This window comes from Microcaecilia unicolor, chromosome 1 (genome assembly GCF_901765095.1).
Source record: "Microcaecilia unicolor chromosome 1, aMicUni1.1, whole genome shotgun sequence".
Classification (NCBI taxonomy): Eukaryota; Metazoa; Chordata; class Amphibia; order Gymnophiona; family Siphonopidae; genus Microcaecilia; species Microcaecilia unicolor.
In genome coordinates, this window is record NC_044031.1 from 579766928 (window position 1) to 579788938 (window position 22011).

Below are 22011 nucleotides of genomic sequence, written 5' to 3' on the forward strand. Positions count from 1 at the left end.
TGCAGTCTGCACCTTGTCCACCCTTGGGGGTCACACTGGCATGTGGTGCTTTCGCCATCTTTTCTTTAATAAGCCTCTGATTTTTCTTTTTAGTGGATTTTGACGCCATGAAATGATTCACTCTTTTGAGGAAACATAACTTTCCATGCAGTACCTCTACAGTGGGTAGGATTATATCAAGAGGTAAACACTGATTAGAAATGCAGATAGATTTAGCTTTGGGAGTAGCCTCTGGGACAACAGAAGCATGTCTTCCATATTCTCCACATCACACTCCCCGTCCCCCGTGAGGTGAGTATTCAGTTGTGCCTTTTATCATAAATGATGATTATTATGCTTCACCTTCTCTCAGTAGCATCACTCAGTCTTTGAAATTACAACTTAGGCTTCACCTCTAGCTATCTGTAGTATTTTGTATTTATAGAATAGTGAAGAACTAGGAATAGTGTTTCAGTGCCTAGCGATAAAGACATGAGAGACTCAGCATGCATGATAGAGACTTTTAAGGCATGGAGTAAAATTCCTTCACCTGTACAGTATCCTTGAAGAGTACTGCAGGATACAAATTCGATTGTAAGCCCATTTGATTAGGAAAATAACTTGTGTATCTCATTGTAATTTTCCTTGAGCTTGGATATGAAAAATGTGAGCAATAAATCTAAAATCCAAATTCAGTAGAGCTAGAGGCATCTTGAAGATTGAGACGTTCCCAGGATTAAATCATCTAAAGTGGATCAGAAAAATCTGAGTAGAAAACAAACTCTAAACCTTCCTAAAGTAATTGTAAATCTTAAAGGAAAGGGAATAAACTGTCCATAGAATGATGCAGTGCCAAAGTCTTACCTGTAAAATAATTGCAGTTGTGAAGGAGTGGGACCGATGTAGCTTATTGTAGTTAAGACAAATTTTATTTAGTCCAGAATAAGAAAAATGATCTTGTCCATAAAAATGTGTTAAACTTAAATTAAGTAAGGCATTTTTTTTGTTGTTACATTTGTACCCCGCACTTTCCCACTCATGGCAGGCTCAATGCAGCTTACATGGAGCAATGGAGGGTTAAGTGACTTGCCCAGAGTCACAAGGAGCTGCCTGTGCCAGGAATTGAACTCACTTCCTCAGGACCAAAGTCCACCACCCTAACCACTAGGCCACTCCTCCACTTTTATATGCTAAACCCAGCAGAACAGTTGAGAAAAGCAAATATCAAATATTACCGTGCTTCAGAAGTATAAACTGGGGAACCAGTAATATTTCCTCTCTTCGCTGTGATGTATACTGCATTGATAGGTCTGTGAGATCTCATCACATAAGAATAGTTTCCCATTCAGGAAACAAAATTGAAAAGGTTTTGCATATATTATTTCTCTTTGCATAAATTTACCTTTCTTGGACACAGCGATAGGTTTATGAAATAACATAAGCTATGTAGACTTTGCCTGTTGATTTTTCATAACACATATTCTTCTTTACCATAGATGTATATTCGAAACCAAGAAACAGCTGCTATAACGCAAGACCTTGAAGTGAGACAGATGGAACTTGAAGCACAAAAAATTTTTTTTGAGCAGGTACAAACTGAATGAAAGCACCTTTTTGAGCATTCTCCTCTCCCCCTTTCTAGCTTCTTCTCTCCCTAGAATGACTGACCGGGACAGTAGGTTCTTGAGGAAGGCTAAGGGGACGCTGTCCATGTATATGGGAGTAAAGGGTTGGGAGAGGATGGCCCCCTTTTGTTCCATTAAGCCAAAGGCATAGTTTGAGGTGGGCATGGGAAGGATAGCACCTCCTCCAAATGTGGTTGCCAATGCTGAATTATGATGAGAACGTCTCAGAGAAGAGGACATTTCTCTGGTAAGTGACATTATTTTGCTCTGTGCTTGGTAACTTAAGGATTGGGTTTAAAAGAGGAATTGTAGGATATTGATGAACACAGAATTAAAAAAAAAAAAGCAGCAAACTTTATTAGTCTCCGTACCATTTCCCACATAGTTTTAAAAAATCAATTTTCTGCCTCAGCATTAACAGATAGACTCTAGAAGGAACAGCAGGGCCTAGTTCAGTCCTTATTCCTACCCACTCTCTCCAGCTCCTACCCACCCTAGCTCAACTCTTTATTTATAGTAAATTATTCTAATTAGGAAAACAAGAGGAGAGTTTTTATTAGAGTTTTAATTACATTTAATAGTTTCTGAGAAGCAAACACTTTATAAATAAATTACATATTACACCATATAATCTTAAGGCTCTTTATATTCATCTGATATCCCTAGTACCTTTGGAAGTTTTAATTAAACAACTCTATAATACTAACATGCAGACAGGTCCAGCAGCAAGAGGGATGCTATCCAGTCTTTTTCACTGAGTGCCACATGCATGATTATCTCCCAGTTTGTTGAGAGGTTATATGTGTGTACCCGATGCAAAGAGCTGCTAGCTCTCAGGGAATGAGTCCATTCTCTTGGCTAGAGTAGCAGACTTGGTGGAACTGAGGGAGACGGAGAGGTAAATAGAGGAGACCTACAGGGACATTGTAAAGAAGTCCCACCTCCAATCTGGCAGCCCCTGTGCTGCCTTGGAGGAGGAAGGTTTTCGAAAAAGAGAGCATCACCCTGGTGCAGCTGGAAGTAATCTTGTAGCCAGGACCAGCCCACCAAGGGATGCAATATCTTCTCGCACCGAGAATGTGTCTCCAGGAGTTTCTGGCCAGGAGGGAAGGGTTAGGACTGCTGTTGTAGTTGGTGATTCGATTGTTAGGCATGTAGATAGCGGGTGGCGTGAGGATCTCCTGATCAGTTGCCTGCCTGGTTTGAAGATGGCAGACCTCACGCGTCACCTAGATAGGGTTTTAGATAGTACTGGGGAGGAGCTTGCTGTCTTGGGGGAAGGCCGACAGTTGCTCAAAAGCGCATGGTTCGGAATAAGGTGTCTTTTAAAGATATCACCAAAATAGGGAAGATAGGGTATCCCGATAGTGAGGTTGCAAAAGAGACCATAGTAGATCAGGTGTCCTTAAATAAAAATAAAAATCAGACAAAAGATTGAAAATTAATACTGTCATGATGTAAATAGGAACAACAAACATAGTTTGAAATGTTTATATGCGAATGCCAGAAGCCTAAGAAATAAGATGGAAGAGTTAGAATATATTGCACTAAATGAAAAATTAGATAAGGAGACATATTTTCAAAGCACTTAGCCTTCCAAAGTTCCATAGGTTTCTATGGAACTTTGGAAGGCTAAGTGCTTTGAAAATATGCCTGATAATAGGCATCTCTGAGACCTGATGGAAGGAGGATAACCAGTGGGACACTGTCATACTAGGTTACAAATTATATCGTAGAGATAGGGTGGATCGAATTGGTGGAAGGGTAGCATTGTATGTTAAGGAGGGCCTTGAATCAAACAGATTGAAAATTCTGCAAGAGGCAAAACACTTCTTGGAATCCCTATGGATTGAAATTAAATGTGTAAAGAGGAAAAGGATAGTGATAGTAGTGTACTACTGTCCACCTGGCCAGGATGAACAGACGGATATAGAAAAGTTATCGGAAATTAGGGAGGCTAACAAACTGGGCAACACGATAATAATGGGTGATTTCGATTAACCTGATAGTGACTGGGTAAATGTAACATCAGGGCATGTTAGGGAGGTAAAATTCCTTGACAAAATCAAGGACTGGTTTGTGGAGCAGCTGGTACAGGAGCTGACAAGAGGAGGAAAAATTCTAGACCTGGTCCTTAGTGGAGCGCATGACCTGGCGCGGGAGTTAATGGTGATGGGGCCGTTTGACAACAGTGATCATAATATGATCAGATTTGATATTAGCTTTGGAGTAAGTATAAACAGGAAATCCAATACATTAGCGTTAAACTTTCAAAAAGGAGACTATGATAAAATGAGAAGAACGGTAAAAAAAGAACTTAGAGGAGCGGCGGCGAGAGTCCAAAATTTACATCAGGCGTGGATGCTGTTCAAAAATACCATCCTGGAAGCCCAGGCCAAATATATTCCATGTATTAAAAAAGGAGGACGGAAGACCAAACGACAGCCGGCATGGTTAAAAAGTGAGTTGAAGGAAGCTATTAGAGCTAAAAGAACGCCGTTCAGAAAATGGAAGAAGGAACTGACTGAAAATAATAAGAAACAGCATAAGGAAGTCAAGTCAAATGCAAGTCAAATGCAAAGCGCTGATAAGGAAGGCAAAGAGGGACTTTGAAAAAAAGATTGCGTTGGAGGAATATTAAAAGCAAGAAGCCGGCAAAAGAATTGGTTGGACCGCTAGAAGGGCAATCAGGGAAGACAAAGCCGTAGCAGAGAGATTAAATGAATTCTTTGTTTTGGTCTTCACCAACGAAGATTTGGGAGAGATACTGGTGCCAGAAATGGTATTCAGTGCTGACCAGAAGATTGGAGGGGGTAGCCCATGTAACGTCAATATTTAAAAAAAAAAAGTTCCAGAGAGGATCTGGGAAATTATAGACCGGTGAGCCTGACGTCAGTGCCGGGAAAATGGTAGAGACTATTATAAAGTACAAAATTACAGAGCATATTCAAAAGCATGGATCAATGAGACAAAGTCAACATGGATTTAGTGAAGGGAAATCTTGCCTCACCAATCTATTACAAACATGTGGATAAAGGCGAGCCAGTTGATATTGTGTATCTGGATTTTCAAAAGGCATTTGAGAAAGTACCTTGTGAAAGACTCCAGAAGAAATTGGAGAGTAATGGGGTAGGAGGTAGTGTTCTATTGTGGATTAAGAACTGGTTAAACGATAGAAAAGAGTAGGTTAAATGGTCAGTATTCTCAATGGAGAAGGGTAGATAGTGGGGTTCCCAGGGGTCTGTGCTGAGACTGCTACTTTTTAACATATTTATAAATGATCTAAAGATGAGAGTAACTAGTGAGGTAATTAAATTTGCTGACGACACAAAGTTATTCAAAGTTGTTAAATCGCAAGAGGATTGTGAAAAATTACAAGAGGACCTCACGAGACTGGGAGACTGGGCGTCTAAATGGCAGATGACGTTTAATGTGAGCAAGTGCAAAGTGATACATGTGGGAAAGAGGAACACGAACTATAGCTACGTAATGCAAAGTTCTACGTTAGGAGTCACTGCCCAAGGAAGGGATCTCAGCATTGTCGTTGATGATACTTTGAAATCCTCTGCTCAGTGTGCGGTGGCAGCTAAGAAAGCAAATAGAATGTTAGATATTATTAGGAAAAGAATGGAAAACAAAATGAGGACGTTATAATGCCTTTGTATCGCTCCATGGTTCGACCACACCTTGACTATTGTGTGCAGTTCTGGTCACCACATCTCAAAAAAAGATATCGTGGAATTAGAAAAGGTACAGAGAAGGGAGATGAAAATGATAAGGGGATGGGATGACTTCCCTATGAGGAAAGGCTAAAGTGGCTAGGGCTCTTTAGCTTGGAGAAGAGATGGCTGAGGGGAGATATGATAGACGTCTGTAAAATGATGAGTGGAGTGGAATGGGTAGACATGAATTGGTTGTTTCCTCTTTTCAAAAATGCTAGGACTAGGGGCACACAATGAAGCTACAAAGTAGTAAATTTAAAACAAATCAGAGAAAATATTTCTTCAGTCAACGTGTAATTAAACTCTGGAATTCGTTGCCACAGAATGTAGTAAAAGCAGTTAGCTTAGCAGGTTTAAAAAAAGTTTTGGATAGCTTCCTAACAGAAAAGTCCATAGACCATTATTAAAATGGACTTGGGGAAAAACCACTGCTTATTTATAGGGTAAGCAGCATAACATGTATTGTACTGTTTTGGGATCTTGCCAGGTACTTGTGAGCTGGATTGGCCACTGTTGGAAACAGGGTGCTGGGTTTGATGGACCTTCGGTCTGTCCCAATATGGTAATACTTATGTACTTATTCCTTACCCTTTGCCCCCTTCCCCAGAAAGTAAGCAGGTAAACTCAAAGTATGCCTTAAATTCATGGCAATTCTACAGTGTACTGAATGCCACCAAACTGTTCTTTTACCTTGAATAACCTGGGTCCAATTGGATTATGTTGCTAGAGTTGTCAATGCCTGAAAGAAAGTGATATTGGAGCAAAGATGGAGGAGCCCCTTTCACTGTGGTGCCATTAGGCAACTACCTAGTGAAAAATCCAAGCCTGAAACTTCTCTTGGTGAGCCAAAGTTGGGAGCTAAAATTTCATCCAAAACGGAGTTTTCAGCACTGCTTTTGAGCCATCTAGAGTTCACTCTGCAGTAGTGATTTTAACCTTCCCATCATTTTCCTCTGGAACTGAATTTGCTTCAAGTGTCCATGAAAAGGTAGACAGAGAGGACCAACTTAAACACTCAAGTATATTATTTTCCTTATATTGCTTTTGAGAAAGTAGATTTCCATGTTTGTTATCTGCATTTTGCTTGCCCAATAAGTAGGCGGAGAGGACCAACTTAAACACTCAAGGTTAATCAGAGGCTCAGCATGGGTTATAAATAAGATCAGTGTGTTGGGTTCAAAGTTTATCTAACCACGCTGGAAAACTCTGGAATTTTATTTATTTATTTTTTTTATTTTGTGATTCTCTTGATTGTTTCAACAGAGTTCCCCACCCCTTGGGGAGATAAAATACCCCACCCCGCGGTGGGCCCTAAGTGAAGAAATACCAGTGAGAATGGAAGAGAACTAGATTTAGGAGGTCCTTTACTAAGGTGAACTAGCGTTTTAGTTCACGCTAAAAACACAGATGCCCGTAGGAGTTTAATGGGCATCTCAGCGTTTCGTGCCAGCTCATTTTTAGCGCACCTTAATAAAGGACCCCCTTAGTGACGTACTGAAAAAATTTGCATTGTGTTAGAGAAGTGAGACTTGGCGACTTGAAAGAGTCTTAAGTTTCACAGCTTAGTATTCAAAGCATAGGTTGATGCTGCTGAATTGTCTGAAGTATGTAATTGTCTGTAAACTTATTTAACATAGTAGTAGTAGTATTTATAACTACTGTCTTATATCCTGCAAAACACCGTAAAGTTTGCTGTGGATAACAGCAAGTTTCAGGAATTACAGTATTAAAAAAAAATATATATATATATATATATATATATACAACATTATTTGTAAAAAAAAAAGTCAAGATTCTAATTTAGTAAAATTTCTTAAAAAGAAATGTCTTAAGCAATTTCCTGAACTGAAGAGAACCACAAATCCATATAAGAAAAGAAGGAAGAGCATTCCAAAATTGTGCATCTTGATAAGAAAAAGTAGAAAAATCCTCTTTGCCCTAACTTGGCAAAATGAAGGAAACTTTAGTAAAAAAAAAAATTGGTTCCTAGTAGATCTAAAAGTAATATCATTTAAGAAAGAAAGATATGCATTTAAGTATGCAGGAGTTAACCCATACATTGCCAGATAGGTCGAGGCAGTAGGTCATCAAATCTCAGGATGCTAACTTAATAATGACATTTTATGGAAAACTTTCACAGCAACTTGCTAAAGACCAGGAAAGCGTAACACAAGAAATAACAGCAGAATCGGATTCCAGTCGCAGAAAGGCTAATCTGGAAGATCAGATGTTTTGGAATCTGATAGGAAGAAAGATAGATGAGGACTTGCAAACTCAGAAGGTAAGATTTCATAGGAGCCAACTTTTCAAAATGATTGGTGGTGCTGACTTTTTTTTTTTTTTTTTTTTTTTTTTTTTTTTTACAAGGGGTGCATTCCCCCCCCCCCCCCCCCCCCCCGGGGGATGGGGGGGGTTACCTTAAAATCCTGTCTGCTGCAGTCTTCACCTGGGCAGCGTCAGTGTGATAGGCTGCCTGCAACCTGCACCAGTCCAATAAAGATATTACCTTATTTCCATTTTCTGTATTTATTAACACAGCTACCACACTACTTTATCCTAAACTAAAAATAAAATTCATTTTTTCCTATCTTTGTTGTCTGGCCGTTTACTGTTTCTAATTGTGTGGGTCCCAGTCTCTTGTTTCTTTCCTCGATTTTAATTCTCCCCCGTCTCTATCCAGCGTCTACCCCCTCTCTCCCACCCAGCATCTATTTTCTCCATCCATGTGTAGTTTTTCTCCTCTTTTCCCTTTCCCTCATCTCCGTCAGTATGCATCTCCTTCCTCTCCTCCATCCATGTCCAGCATTTTTCCTCTTTCCCCTCCATCCATGTCCAGCATTTCTCCTCTCTCTCCACCCCTGTTCATCTCACTTCCTCTCTTCCCTCCCCTTCATCCATGTCCAGCATTTCTCCTCTCACCCCTCCATCCATGTGCATCTCCTCCTCTGTCTTCCCTCCCCTCCATTAATGTCCAACATTTCTCCTCTCCCCTCCATGTGCATCTACTTCTTCTGTCTTTTCTCCATGCCATATCCAGCATTTCTCCTCTCTCCCTCCACTCCATCCATGTGCATCTCCTTACTGTGTCTTCTCTTCCCTCCATCCATGTCCAGAACTCCTCCCCTCTATCCATGTGCATCTCCTTCCTGTCTTCCCTCTCCTCCATCCATGTCCAGCATTTCTCATGCCCTCCCCTCCATCCATGTACAGCAACTCTTCTGCCCTCCCCTCCATCCATGTACAGCAACTCTCCTCTCTCCCCTGCCCTCCCCTCCATCCATCCATGTACAGCAACTCTCCTCTCTCCCCTGCCCTCCCCTCCATGTCCAGCGATTCTTCTCTGCCCTCCCATCCATGTCCAGTGACTTGCCCCAAACCCCACCTGCCCCTCCTTTAAGCCCCCCCCTCCTCGAGTTCCAGTTCCAACCCCAGCCCAACCTGCCTGTGCCCGCCCTCTTCTCCCACAACAGCCCTCTTCACCTTTCTGCCGCCCAGCGTTTAAAAGTTATTTTACTTGAAGTCACAGCAGCAGTGAAAGGAGCAGGCTCGCCTTCAGCCTTCCCTTCTCTCTCAGCATCCCGCCCTCGTGGAAACAGGACACTGAGAGAGAAGGGAAGGCTGAAGGCGAGCTCCTTTCACTGCCGCCGCAACTTCAGGTAAAATGACTTTTAAACGCTGGGCGGCAGGAAGGCAAGGAGGGCTGTTGTGGGAGAAGAGGGCGGGTAGGTGAGGGCTGAGGTTGGAACCGGAACTTCCAACGACGCGTTCTGGTTGGGTTAGTGACGGCAGGTTGCAAAATATTGGGGGTGCTCGAGCACCCACGGAGTCAGCGCCTATGTAAGATTTAATTTATATCCTGGATGATGAGTTACGAGACGATTGAAGTGCTGGATTTTTTTGTTTGAGATTGTGTTTTTGTTTGTTATGAGTGTGATCTTCTGTAAACTGCTATGAACAAACTTAGATGCTGTAAAGGTGGTATATATGCATTTTAATAAATCTTTATAGAAGTTTAGAAATAAAGCGTCTTTTGCTGTTATAGACGTTGTTCCTGTGATTTTGAGGGTATCTTCTTGGTAACTTGTTGCTTAGGAAAGGCCCATAGTTTGGGGGATGAATGGGGACATCAAATTTTTTAAAACTCTACAGGCAGTTTGATCTGCAAGCAAATTTTCAAATGCAAACTTTCTTTGTAAAATGGATTCTCCATCCACCAGCAAGCTGGAGCAGCCACAAAAATTGATGTCATCCAATGGTGCAAACATTGAACAGCTTTCTCAGAACTCACTGCACAGCCACTAACGCTCTGAACTCCCCACAGCGTTTTTTCACTCATTTGTCACCCAGAGATGGATTTTCCCTTTCTCAGTTTGTAACTGAGTTTTGGTTCACTATGGAAAGTTTTCTTATCCTGTTAGACCAGTTCAAACTGCTGGGTTATGGTCCTCTACTAGCAGATGGAGGCAAAAACCCTGTGCTTTCCAGTGACATCACCAATATATGGAATGTTGCAGCCTGGACTTGCTAGTATTTCTCTGCCTTCAACAGATGGTGCAGATCATACTGGTGCAGCAGGTCCGGCGACTCCCTGACATACAGTCTGTGATCCTGTAGTTGAGTTCTTAGCCATTGGGATCTTTCCATGACTGATCTATGGACTTTTACTCTGATAGTTTGGAGGCAGGGGTTGTTTCTCCACTGACCCAAGACTTGACCCACGGGTCTTGATTTAATATGACTCAGCTGACAGTAGTCCCCTGGGGCCAGGGCCAGTGCCAGCAGGGGTTAGTAGAGGCTAGAGACCAACTGAATTCAGCTTCAGCGTTGAAAACAGCGCGAAACTCTGATCTGGCCATGTTTTGGTTTCAGCCAAAAATGCACTTTCAGCTGAAACAGAGCCCCCTCCCCCGACCAAAAGCGACAACCACTGCGCCACACTCTGACTACCCATAGGCCCTCCCTGGGCCTCCCTTAGAAGCCCTAGTTGTCTAGTTGGGGCAGGAGTGATTCCCAGTGAGCGAGTATAATAGATTAGCAAACAGTATCCTGTTGTCTCAGGGTGGACTGAGAGTGGTCTGGGCCCCCCACTGCCCAGCTGCTTCCCGACACCCCCCTACTGCCGAGCTGCTGCCTCCCCTACCATCACAGCCGTCGCCCCCTCCCCCCCCCCCCACCGAGGGACCCTGGTGTTCTAGTAGTCTGTGTAGGGGAAGGGAAGCATGTTCTTTCCTGCCTCCTGCATTGCCATTATTCCTCCGCCTGCTGGCGCCATCGTGTTTTCAGAATGGCAGCTGAGACTTCTCGCTGTAGTCTCATGGGTCTCAACAGTCTCACAATACTTCCATAGTGAGTCTCGGCCACCATTTTTAAAGTACGGTGATGCTGGGCAGGGGGAATAGCGGCAGCACAATGGGCAGGAAAGAACATGTTCCCCCCGCAGAGGTCACAAGATCACCAGCAGCGCGCCTTTAAAGGTAGGACCGAGGGGGGCTGTAGTGTGTGGCGTGCATCCGGGCAGAGCCTCTGAGCCCCCTAGAGCCTCTGGGCCCTCGGGCACTGCCTGGTTGCCCAAATGGTCAATTCGTCCCTGAGTTGTCTTAGCACTATGTTGTTGATCATAAACTGTTACATATTACCCTGCCTCAGAGATTGTTCCTTATTCCCCCCTAAAGAGGCGTATTATATTTAGTTTCTTAGTGTATTTAAATTATCTTTATATACATGATTTCTTCCTCTTTTTTTTAGGCTACTTAAAAAAAAAAGAGGGAGAAGTAATTTTTTTTAACAATATGTACAAATAGCTTCAAAGAATAAAGGGGCCCTTTAACTAAGCTGTATTAAGTAGCTAATATGGGGTTTACTGCATGGTTGACATTAGTGCTAAAAAGGCATTCATCACAGTAAAAATCACAAATTAGCTGCCTAACACAAGAGTGAGCAGATGATGGGCATAACATGGGTGAGCAGAGGTGTGGCTGTCTCTGACAGCTAGCAAATGGGTCAGTATAACATTCTAGTTGTCAAAATTGCTGATATTACAGCTGCTAAGATTACAGCTCAACTTAGTGACACCATTAGCACAGTGCGCTGTTGCCACCCAGATTGGCATCTGAATCTAAAATTTCATGGATGACACCTAGCAGCAGTCTTGCGGTACTGCTGCTATGGGTCATAAGATGACCTTTAGCAGTAGTACTGTGACTAGCACTAGAGGTCATTGGTGCCAACCTGGGCTGCAGCACAGAAGGATCACTGCACCCAGGACTTGCTGCTCTGTCAATGCTGATCCCTAAGAGAGCCCTAGGGGAGAGGAGGATGTCAGGCTGTGGTGGGTAGGGCTTCTGTAAGGGGGCAATATTGTTGCATCAGGGTTCAGTAGATAGATCGGGGGTTCAGGGTCTGATCAGGAGGGTCAGTTGTTGAATTGGAGGGGGTTGAGGACAGTGCTGTTGCGGAAAGCTATCCTGTAGAGGGGTAACCATGGTCTCATTTGGAGGACCAACGCTGTTGGCCCGGGCATGTAACATGGTGGTTATTGGTTAACTGTGTGCCATTTATGCTAGATGAAATGCTCACCCCTGCATTTACTGCACAGGCTTTGCATGTAGCGCAGTTTAGTAAAAAGACCTCATAACTTCCCACAGGACCTAGTATTATGCAGTGGGCCTATGGCAAATAATGCATGATAACTGCATTTATGCAGGTATTAGTAAGTGACCCCTTAAAAAGAGTGGCCTATAGGAGTGTTCTCAGTTAAGTTCCAGGGACATAGAAGAAACAAGTGTTTATTTTTTTTTATTATTATTATTTATATTTCACATCCTTCCATTTCCTATAGTTATGTGGTCTTTTTTTTTTTTTTGTATGTCTTGTCTTTTCATATATGACATGGTTGCAAATAGAGAGGTGCTTATTCAAAACCATTGCTTCTCTTGTTTTGGCTTCTTCTATATTTGAGATAAGCAACATGACATGAAGTTAAGATGGTAATTGTAGACTACCTTGTGTAGAGTGACGAGCAATGGATGGAAGTACCTACATTTTTATCATTAGGAAATAGTGTTTGATCTCTGTTTTCACAGTGATGGCACAGGTATGAAAGTTAAGTAAGCTGTATAATGTGAAAAACTGTAAGCCATTTCCAAAATGAAGTTTAGAAAAAAGTTGAATAGGATTTTCTTTGCTTAGTGGACAGATGTTGACAAGAAAAGAACTGAGCTGGAGACTGAGAAGCATGGAGCCACAGTTTCTAATGCATATAAAAAGAAGATTTTAGACAACAGAATGATTGATGCAGAGGAACTTCAGAACGTGGAAGAAAGTGAGTGCATTTACACTATGTGGTAACATAACATATTTATATTCCTTTTAAAACAAAAGCTCTAAATGGTTTACAAAAGAAAATTACATAAAACAATAAAAAGTAAAAATATAAAACAATGATACCATTCTAAAACTCATAACATACTTCAGAAATAAGAGAGATTTTAAGAGCTTCCTGAACCATAAGTAATCTTATTCTGTCTTCAATGCCATAGGAAGGGAGTTCCAAATAATTGAGGCAACAAATGAAAATAATTGGTTGCAGGTTGGTTTTTCTGAACACTACTCGCAGATGGCGGAGCTTGATTTTTTTTTAACAATGAGTGAAAGCCACAATAATTTGGCTATAATAATAGATGTCAGTAAATAATAAGAACATGTTCTATGTAATATTTTAAAGAAAGACACATTAACTTGAATTCAACTAACGCTACAAACAACAATGAGTGCAAAAGTTGAAGTTGCAGAATCACTCTTTCAAATCTGTTTGCCTAGGCTGATCTTGGCAGCTAAATTTTGAAACTGGAGCTTTGTTAAAACTTTTAGGAAGACCCAAATATGCTCTCATGAATTGATTATTGTAATGTTTTATAAAAGTATGTACTAATTTGTGAAGATCATCTAAGAGAAATAAGATCAAATCTGCATAGCTCTCTTCCTTCCTGTGAAGGCTCAAGGCATGTATCTAGAGACATGACAATGTGTGTTTGGTATTCTGGGTTGTCCACAGCAAAGCACACTAAACAAGATGGGATTTCATTAGTAACCCATGCAAGGGCAGTATTACTTCCTTTTGTTTTCTGCCCAATACCTCCGCTTCTGCATCTAAGTGTGCTGTTAACTTTTCATTCTGCTGTTTTATATTAACTAGCAATATTCAAGTCACTTCATTGGCTCCCTATCCATTTCCTCATACAGTTCAAACTCCTCTTATTGACTTACAAGTGCATTTACTCATCTCATCAATACCTCTCCACTCTTCTCTCTCTCCTTGCACTCCTTCCCGGGAACTCTGTTCACTGGGTAAATCTCTCTTATCTGTACCCTTCTCCTCCACTGCTAACTCCAGACTCCATTCCTTTTATCTTGCTGCACCATATGCCTGGAATAGACTTTCTGAGCCGGTATGTCAAGCTCCATCTCTGTCCACCTTCAGATCTAGGCTAAAAGCCCACCTTTTTGATGCTGCTTTTAACTCCTAACCGTTACTCACTTGTTCAGTACCCATGTTTTATCATTCCCACCTTAGTAATTCCCTTATCCCTTATTTGTCCTGTTTGTCTGTCCTAATTAGATTGTAAGCTCTGTTGAGCAGGGACTGTCTCTTCGAGTCCAGTGTGTACACAGCGCTGTGTACATCTAGTAGCGCTATAGAACTTTCAGGTCTTTCTGATTTCCAATAGCAGGCTGACAGTTCTCAAAAGGGATATGTCCACAAGTTGGACCAACTCTGGGACCTGTGTGTGAACTGGTCCTTGAAAGGAAAGGAGTCTAGCTGTTGTCCTCAATGTTTAATAGCTGAAAGCAATATATTTACATGATGAATTTCTCTGGTCCTCTACAGGCTGAGACTGGGCAGCACAGAATGACTGCTGTTTTGGCTTAGGTGTGGTGGTGGGGGGCCCTCAGAAGGGGTGGGGCAGAGGAAAGAGGGAGATATGGTGATGGAGGGATACTTTAGCATTGTAGTTTCTGGTTAAGGAGTAGGAAATGTAGGGGGAATGTGATCTGTTAAAAATGTTGACTATTGTAAAGCTGGTGCACAGAAGGAACAATTGTGTGCCAGATAGTTGTAATCTGTCAAAGTTATAAATAAAAATGTTTTAATGCAATTTGCAGAAAATACAAGTGTATTGAATGTTGTGAAACCAAATGTGAATTATGAGTAGTTGGAGGAAGACCTTGCAAGACAGGTGGATTGGATTTCTAAGTAGCAGATTAAGTTTAATGTAAACCAGTGCAAAGTGATTCATATAGGGGAAGAATAGTCCTAAGTACACAATGTTGGGTTCCATTTTAGGGATTACCACTTAGGATGAGGATCTTGGCATCCTTATGGACAGTATACAGTAGTGGTCAAGAAAGCAAATAGAATATTAGGAATTTTTAAGAAAGGAATTGAGAAAAAACCAGAGAGCATTGGAATGCCTCTGTATTGATCCAAATTAATTTCATCTTAAATATTGTACACAGTTTTGGTCACCACATCTCAGAAAAGGTGTAGTGGAACTAGAAAAGTACAGAGAAGGGCAACAAAATGACAAAGTGGATGGAACAACTTTCCTGTGAAGAAAGACTAAACAGGTTGAAGCTCTTGAGCTTGTAGAAGTGACAGCTAAGAGGAGGTACAGTAGAAATCTGTAGAATCATAATTGGGCTGGAACAGGTACTCATGCAATGGTTGTTCACACTCATATAGTACTAAGTGTAGGACACATTTCAGGAAACTAATAGAAATTTTAAAATAAATTAGAGAAAATATTTTTTTCTTTCAGTGCATGATTAAGCTGTGTGATTTGTTGTTAAGCAATGTGGTTAAAAGACAATTAACATAGTTGAATTTGAAATGGGTTTAGATGATGAGGTTGGTGCAATATGGTAGCCTCTGCTGGAATTGAGACATAGCTCTCTTTAGAATTTTCTTTTGATATGTTAACCTCAGAGTGTTCCCCCTCAAAAGGAAAGGAGTGTTGGCAATGTCCTCTGGCGGCTTCCTCCCTGGTGTCTGGGCAAACCAAGATAATTGGTTTCCTCCAGCCTCCTGCTGTCACTAGCTCTCCAGTGTTGTTTCCCATTCAAACAACAAAGGAGGTAAATTTGGTGTCCTTGGAAGAAAAGATATCATTATCCCCACAGAAGTCCTTATGAAATTGGCAGTCCATAGGCTCTTACTGTAAACTGGGATTTCCTGTGACTATCGGCTCTGCTCTACACTGATGATAAACTGATGGTAAACTCTAGAATAGTCCCTTAACTGCTAGCCTATAGGGGGATGATCAGAAGCAAACGGCGGCGCTAGAGGCTGTTAGCGCCATACTAGCGCCAGCGTTTGCTAACGCCCCATGATCAGAGCCCTCGAGCGCGTGAAACAACACACTTGAGGGCTCTGAACGCAACTAGCATGCAAATGCATGCTAAACAGGGCTAAACATATTCATCCCCAATGATCAGCAGCCAGCGCACCAAAGATTGGGTCACTGGCCATGGCAAACCCTTTGCCAGCTTCAAGCTGGCGTTAGGGTTTGCAGATCATTGGGGAGGAATGGTGAGCCCTGTCCAGCATGCTGGCAGGCCCCCATTCCCCCCAACAGCAAACCTGCCAGCGACAGGGGGCTGGAGGTCCGGTGGACCTCTGGTCCCCCCGACGATCCCCCCCCCCCCCCAGGTTCAGGGAGGGCTGGAGATCCGGTGGGTCTCCAGCCCGTCTACCTCCACCAGCAAAAGGTCCCTGGTGGCCTAGTGGGCGACCAACCAACCCCCCCCCCCCCCGCCCCCCCAGCGACAGGGGGCTGGAGGTCTGCTGGATCTCCGGTCCCCCTGATGATTCCCCCCCCCCCCCAGGTTCAGGGAGGGCTGGAGATCCGTTGGGTCTCCAGCCCCCCCTAATCCCCCAGCAAGGGGTCCCTGGTGGTCCAGTCCCCCCTACCTTGTGTGTTGGAGAAGGGAGGGTAGCCTGCCTCCCTCCTCTTCCTGCGACGCCGCAAAATGGCGGTGCCCAGCCCTGCCCAGTGTACTACTACTACTTAACATTTCTAGAGCGCTACTAGGGTTATGCAGCGCTGTACAGTTTAACAAAGAAGGACAGTCCCTGCTCGAAGGAGCTGACAATCTAAAGGTGAAATGTCAAGTTGGGGCAGTCAAGATTTCCTGAATAGAGGTGAAGTGGTTAGGTGCCGAAGATGACATTGAAGAGGTGGGCTTTGAACAAGGATTTGAAGATGGGCTCGTTCCTCAGGTCTTTGCCCGTACAGCTGTAGTCTAGTCGTGGAAGCTGAATGAAGACGGTAGGAGGGTTTGTTTTGTTACATTTGTACCCCATGCTTTCCCACTCATGGCAGGCTCAGTGCAGCTTACATGGGGCAATGGAGGGTTAAGTGACTTGCCCAGAGTCACAAGGAGCTGCCTGTGCCAGAAGCAGGAATCGAACTCAGTTCCTCAGTTCCCCAGGACCAAAGTCCACCACCCTAACCACTAGGCCACTCCTCCACTCCAGTGGTTTGTCGTCCGTGTAAGGTTTTACACACACAAAACCCAGATGACGACAACAGCGGACTCATTTGCTTAGAAACGTGCTCACTTGGCGACGCTGCTCCACTAATTTCACTCTTGAGGCAGGCGTGTGGCCGAAACACAGTACTGTGTCGAGTCTACAATAAAGTTTATTCTTCTTTATACCACCATAGTCTCGACATCCTGAAGTCATTGGTCTACTTCCCACTTTGTTTTTCTAAAATTGATACATCTATATCAGGACTTGTACATTTCTGGTAGTATTTTAGAACAGGATCTGCTGATGTAGAGCCTGTTTTAAAATAAGTTCAGTCTTATTTGATAAACTTCATATTCTAATGAAAATCATAGATACAGGAATGTACATGTGTGTGGAAACATGTGTGGCATAAGAGAATTCATTTTACAATTTAAATGTAAAAAAAAAAAAAATCAACGGAAAACAGAGCTACCTACACATGTAAGTTATGAAATACCAACTCGCAGATGTTAAGTGTCAACACACATGTATGTCAGACATTTTGCAAATCTACTAGGGCTCCAAATAGTTCCCCAAATACATTATTTATAGTCGACCGAATAGCGATTTAAATTCAAATATGAATAATCCAGGGCTCTTCTGTGCTAAATCTTATTGAAATAAACACTTGATCTCTAATTTCATGTTGCTTCTTTTATTATTTATGTTAAAGCTCAATACCCATTATTTGTATTCAGCCAAATAATATTTTTCATTATTCATATTCAGCTGAATAGTAAAATATGCTATTCGCTACAGCTGTAAAATCTACACTTATTAACACCATTAATTAGACACAGAGGCTGTGATCATCATTTAATTCTAATTTGGAGGGGAAAAATACAGTGGGAGGTGGAGGAAAATACCTCCCTTAATTCTTTCTACAAATGACTGGCCTAAATGTGCACTTTTGAAAAACGTGTGTGTACTTATGTAGGTATAAATCTTGATGTGCAAATTGTCCCACATACATTTGTTTTCATTTATGAAACAAGGAATACATACATAGATTTTTGACCCTCCCAAGTCTCGCCCCCTTGCAATTTATATAATTTTACATGTGTATCTTATTTATTTATTTATGACATTTATATCCCACATTAGTCCGAGTAAAACTCAGGTTCAGTGTGGCTGACATAACAATTAGAAAAGCATGAATCTGTTCAAAATATATTAACAGAAAGTAAACTACATCTTATAATGTTAGACCAGTAAAACTTGAGTTAGGAGCAAGTGTAATTAAATATTTAGGACCCGTTTACTAAGCCTCGCTGTAGGTGCGTAAACTTTTTAGTGCGTGCTAACACAAGAGACACCCATAGGAATATAATGGGTGTCTCTCTCATTAGCGGGCGCTAAAATGTTAGTGTGCCTACATCGTGGCTTAGTAAATAGGGCCCCTAGTAATTTAAGCTAGATAATTGAAATATCGAGAAAAAAAGATAAGGACTAGGATTAACTGTGATACAAAGGAGTAGTGGGAGGTGAGATGAGATAAAAATTAATGCCATGAGATTATTTGAGAAGAGTACTTATTTCCTTCAAGGCTAGACTGAGGAAGTGAGTTTTCAATAGACTTTGGAATAACAAATAATCATTGGTGCATTTGATGTTTTAGATAAGGAGTTCCAAATTTTAGTGCCTTGATATGAAAAGTTAGCAGTATGGATTTTGTTTTGTAGGGCACAGAAGACTGATTTTGCGAAGAATGAACTTAATCTTTCCAATTTCTATAATGAATTGAAGACACTTGAGACCACTTTGGAAATTTGGTTATCTAGAGTAAGGAATTGATCAATTGTGACTCCTAAGATTTTCATAGTTGAGTTGAGGGGATATGTGATGTTCTCAGTGGTAAATGATTTAAAGTTTATAGCGTGATGAGGAGTAGTAACTATTAAGAATTTAGTTTTATCAGTGTTCAATTTTAATTTTAAATTGGATGCCCAAGATTCCATTAGAGAGATACCTAATCTGATGATATGAGTAATTTCATTTATTTCTTTAGTGAATGGAATATAGATGGTAACATCATCTGCATAAATGAATGTTAGGAGAACATTTTTCTCCAGTAAATTTCTAATGGAATCAACATGATGTTAAATAGGATGGGGGATATTGGACAGCCCTAGGGCACTCCACAAACAGGGGACCATGCTGATGAAATTGTACCCGATTGTTTCACTTGATATGATGTAGACCTTAGGAAGCCTGAGAACCATTTTAACACAGCTCCACAGATTCCGTAATGGTCAAGGATGTTTAGAAAGATATTATGATCAACAGTGTCAAAAGCACTGGACATATCAAATTGGACTATTAATATTTTATTACCAAAGCTAAGTTTTCATCTAAATTTAGCTAGGAGGGTGGTGAGAATGGTTTCAGTACTGTGAGAAGGTCTAAAACCAGATTGTGAGCTATGTAAAATGGAGTGAAGTTGGAGATAGTCCATTAGTTGGTATGTGACTAACCTCTCTATTACCTTTACCAATAATGGGATTAAAGCCACTGGTCTTTAGTTAGAGACTACACTTAAGCTGGTTTGGGTATTATTCTTTATGGGAGTCAAAATAATGTTCCCATTTTAAGGGGGAATAGGTACTGAGATAGCATTAGTTATGTTTGAGTGCAAATAGCTTATGAGTAAATTAGGGGCTGATTTGAGAAGGTAACTAGGGCAGTTATGAAGTAGGCATTCTGATTTAACATATTTGTGACGAGTGCATTTGACTTGATAAGTTATAAGTGGGTGAAAGGCCGACCAGATTCTGCTTGAGAGCATAGTGGTGAAGGATCCATATAGATTAAGAAAATGATCTATTGATGTTAGGGAGTTATTTAGTTCTTGTCTGATTTTAGCTATTTTCTGCTCAAAATATGGGTTCGTTTGTAGTAGTTCAGGTTGAGTATTCAATAGCTTATTTAATAGTGTGTAAAGCTTTCATGGATTAGCTGGGTTTTTTCGCCTATAGTTTTTGAATAAAAGTGTTTTTTGCTTTGATAATGATGCTCTTGATGCTCTTGTTTAATTTTAGGAGGTTTTTTCCCAATTAGTCCATTGTTCATTCAATTTGTTTTTAATTCAAAATTCTTTCTTCTACATTTACATTTCATTAGTAGGAAGTCTTTGTTAAACCATGGAGATACTTCTTTTTTGATCAGGATTTGTTTGCAATTGGTGCAAGTTCGTCTAGAACAGTTTTGCAAGTGTCGTACCATTGTTGGATGAAATTAGTAGATGGATTAGAGGAAAGTAAGTTACCAAATTGTTTGACCAAATTTTTGAGGGGCCAGTTTTGCCTCTGGTTTTGAAGGTATGTGATATGTTAGTAGGCTTAGATGAATGGGTGGATTCTTTCCAGTTTAACTTGACAGAAAGGCTGCTATGATCTGACCAAGATACAGGGACCATTGTGGTTCAGATATGTGATAATAGGGTCTGTAAATTTGGTTGCTAATAAAACTAGCTGATGTCCTTTGATGTGGGAGGGCATTCCATTGAAGAGTGAGAATTGCCAGACATTAAGGAAATCAAGGAATTGATTAGTAGCATTTTCAAGATGTAAGTTGATATCACCAATCATAATGATCTTGTCATTATTGACACATATGTTAGATATAAATTCAGTAAGTTCGGCATTGGCCAGGTTCCAGTTATTGGGAGGACGATATAGTAATAGGAGGTAGATAGATTTGGATAGGAAATCGTCTTCTATAGAGCAGGCAACAATTTGTAGGTTAGGGGATTGAAATTCAGTAATAGTTTTTACCTTGAGGAACGATTTATAAATAATAGCTAAGCCACCTCGTCTCTTTTTGCTCTGGGGAAATGAAGAATGGAATATCCAGGTGGACATATGTCTAGGTGTGCTGGATCATCTTTTGCACGTAGCCAAGTTTCAGAGATAAGGGCTAGACCGAATTGAGCTTCAGTTATCCAGCCTTTAATGATTTTGGTTTTGTTGATAACTGAGTGAGCATTGGTATAACCTATGGGTAGGGGCAAGTAGGAATACTTATCATTAATTGACAATGGGACTTTATTGAGTATGCATTTGTTGTATGAGGTTTTTGAAAGTTTTTTGTTATGATACTTAGTGTGAAGTGTGATGTTTGAGAATTATGAATCAGGTATTGAGATTCTAAAGTAAAAGGATTATTTTGGTATCTGGTTGGTAACCCATATGGATAGTGCCTAGGGGTGTATATCACAGGGATATTATAGATGAATTCAAAAGCATCTTTGAAATGACTTGTGTGTCTTGATAGAAAGGGTATTTAATATAACCAGTGTGACAAGATTTTTAGCAGACTCATTATGCAGCACTGAGAAAAGTGATTTTATTATTTAATTTTTTTTTTTTTTTTGTAACTGTGCATAATGTAATGTGAGGTAAAGATGGTGAAGAAACAGTGTTGATTCCTAGTGATGTTAGAAGGTATCTATCAATTCTTGGTAAGAAATACTGTCTGTGTCAGACTACAGCGTTAAAATGACGAGTTAAGAGTGAGGAGTCAAATAATGAGAACATAGAGTGGTATTAGATAAACTAGTTATACATAAATGAATTAACAAATAGTTGACATCTGTGCAAGTTCAAGTAGCAGGAAATGATGCACTTTGATATTCTGCTATTGTTGACTGTCAGTTCTTAGGTCAGTGGAATGCATTTGTCAAGTTACTCTCGAAATTGCTCACAAAGTGTATCGACTAACAATTCTGGTTCAGAGTCCTTCTGAAGATACTGCCAAAGTTACGCACGAAGGGGTGCAAGCCTCAGCAGTTGTAGGCAGATTCAAATTGGAGCGGGAGGTGATATCAACCACTCGGTGCACCTTCTGATGTTGCAATACAGTGGTAAAGGAAGGTCCGGTATAGCCTCCTAGGTGGACTGGGGCTCTGAACTGCAGATACTAATGATGTTTAGAGGGTGTAGAGTGGATTTTGATGCTTCTGTAGTTGTATTAGAGTTCAAAGAGGATAGGAGACCTTATTAGGTACTAGAATATGGGACCTTCTCTTTCCGAGGGATTGCACCTCGATAAAGTTCAAAGTGACACACAAAGGGATATGCCCCTTTGGCATGCCCCTTCGGCGTGATGCCTGATG

At 41.1% G+C, this 22011-nt stretch overlaps 1 protein-coding gene across 1 annotated transcript in view; it reads left to right on the forward strand.

The window, feature by feature from the left end:
- The window catches only part of TBC1D31 (TBC1 domain family member 31), a 266141-nt gene that overhangs the window by 240777 nt on the left and 3353 nt on the right, over positions 1-22011 (forward strand). The window contains exon 19 of the mRNA XM_030218673.1: positions 12515-12647. Coding sequence (XP_030074533.1) covers positions 12515-12647 — 133 coding nt within the window. The remainder of the gene's footprint in view (positions 1-12514; positions 12648-22011) is intronic.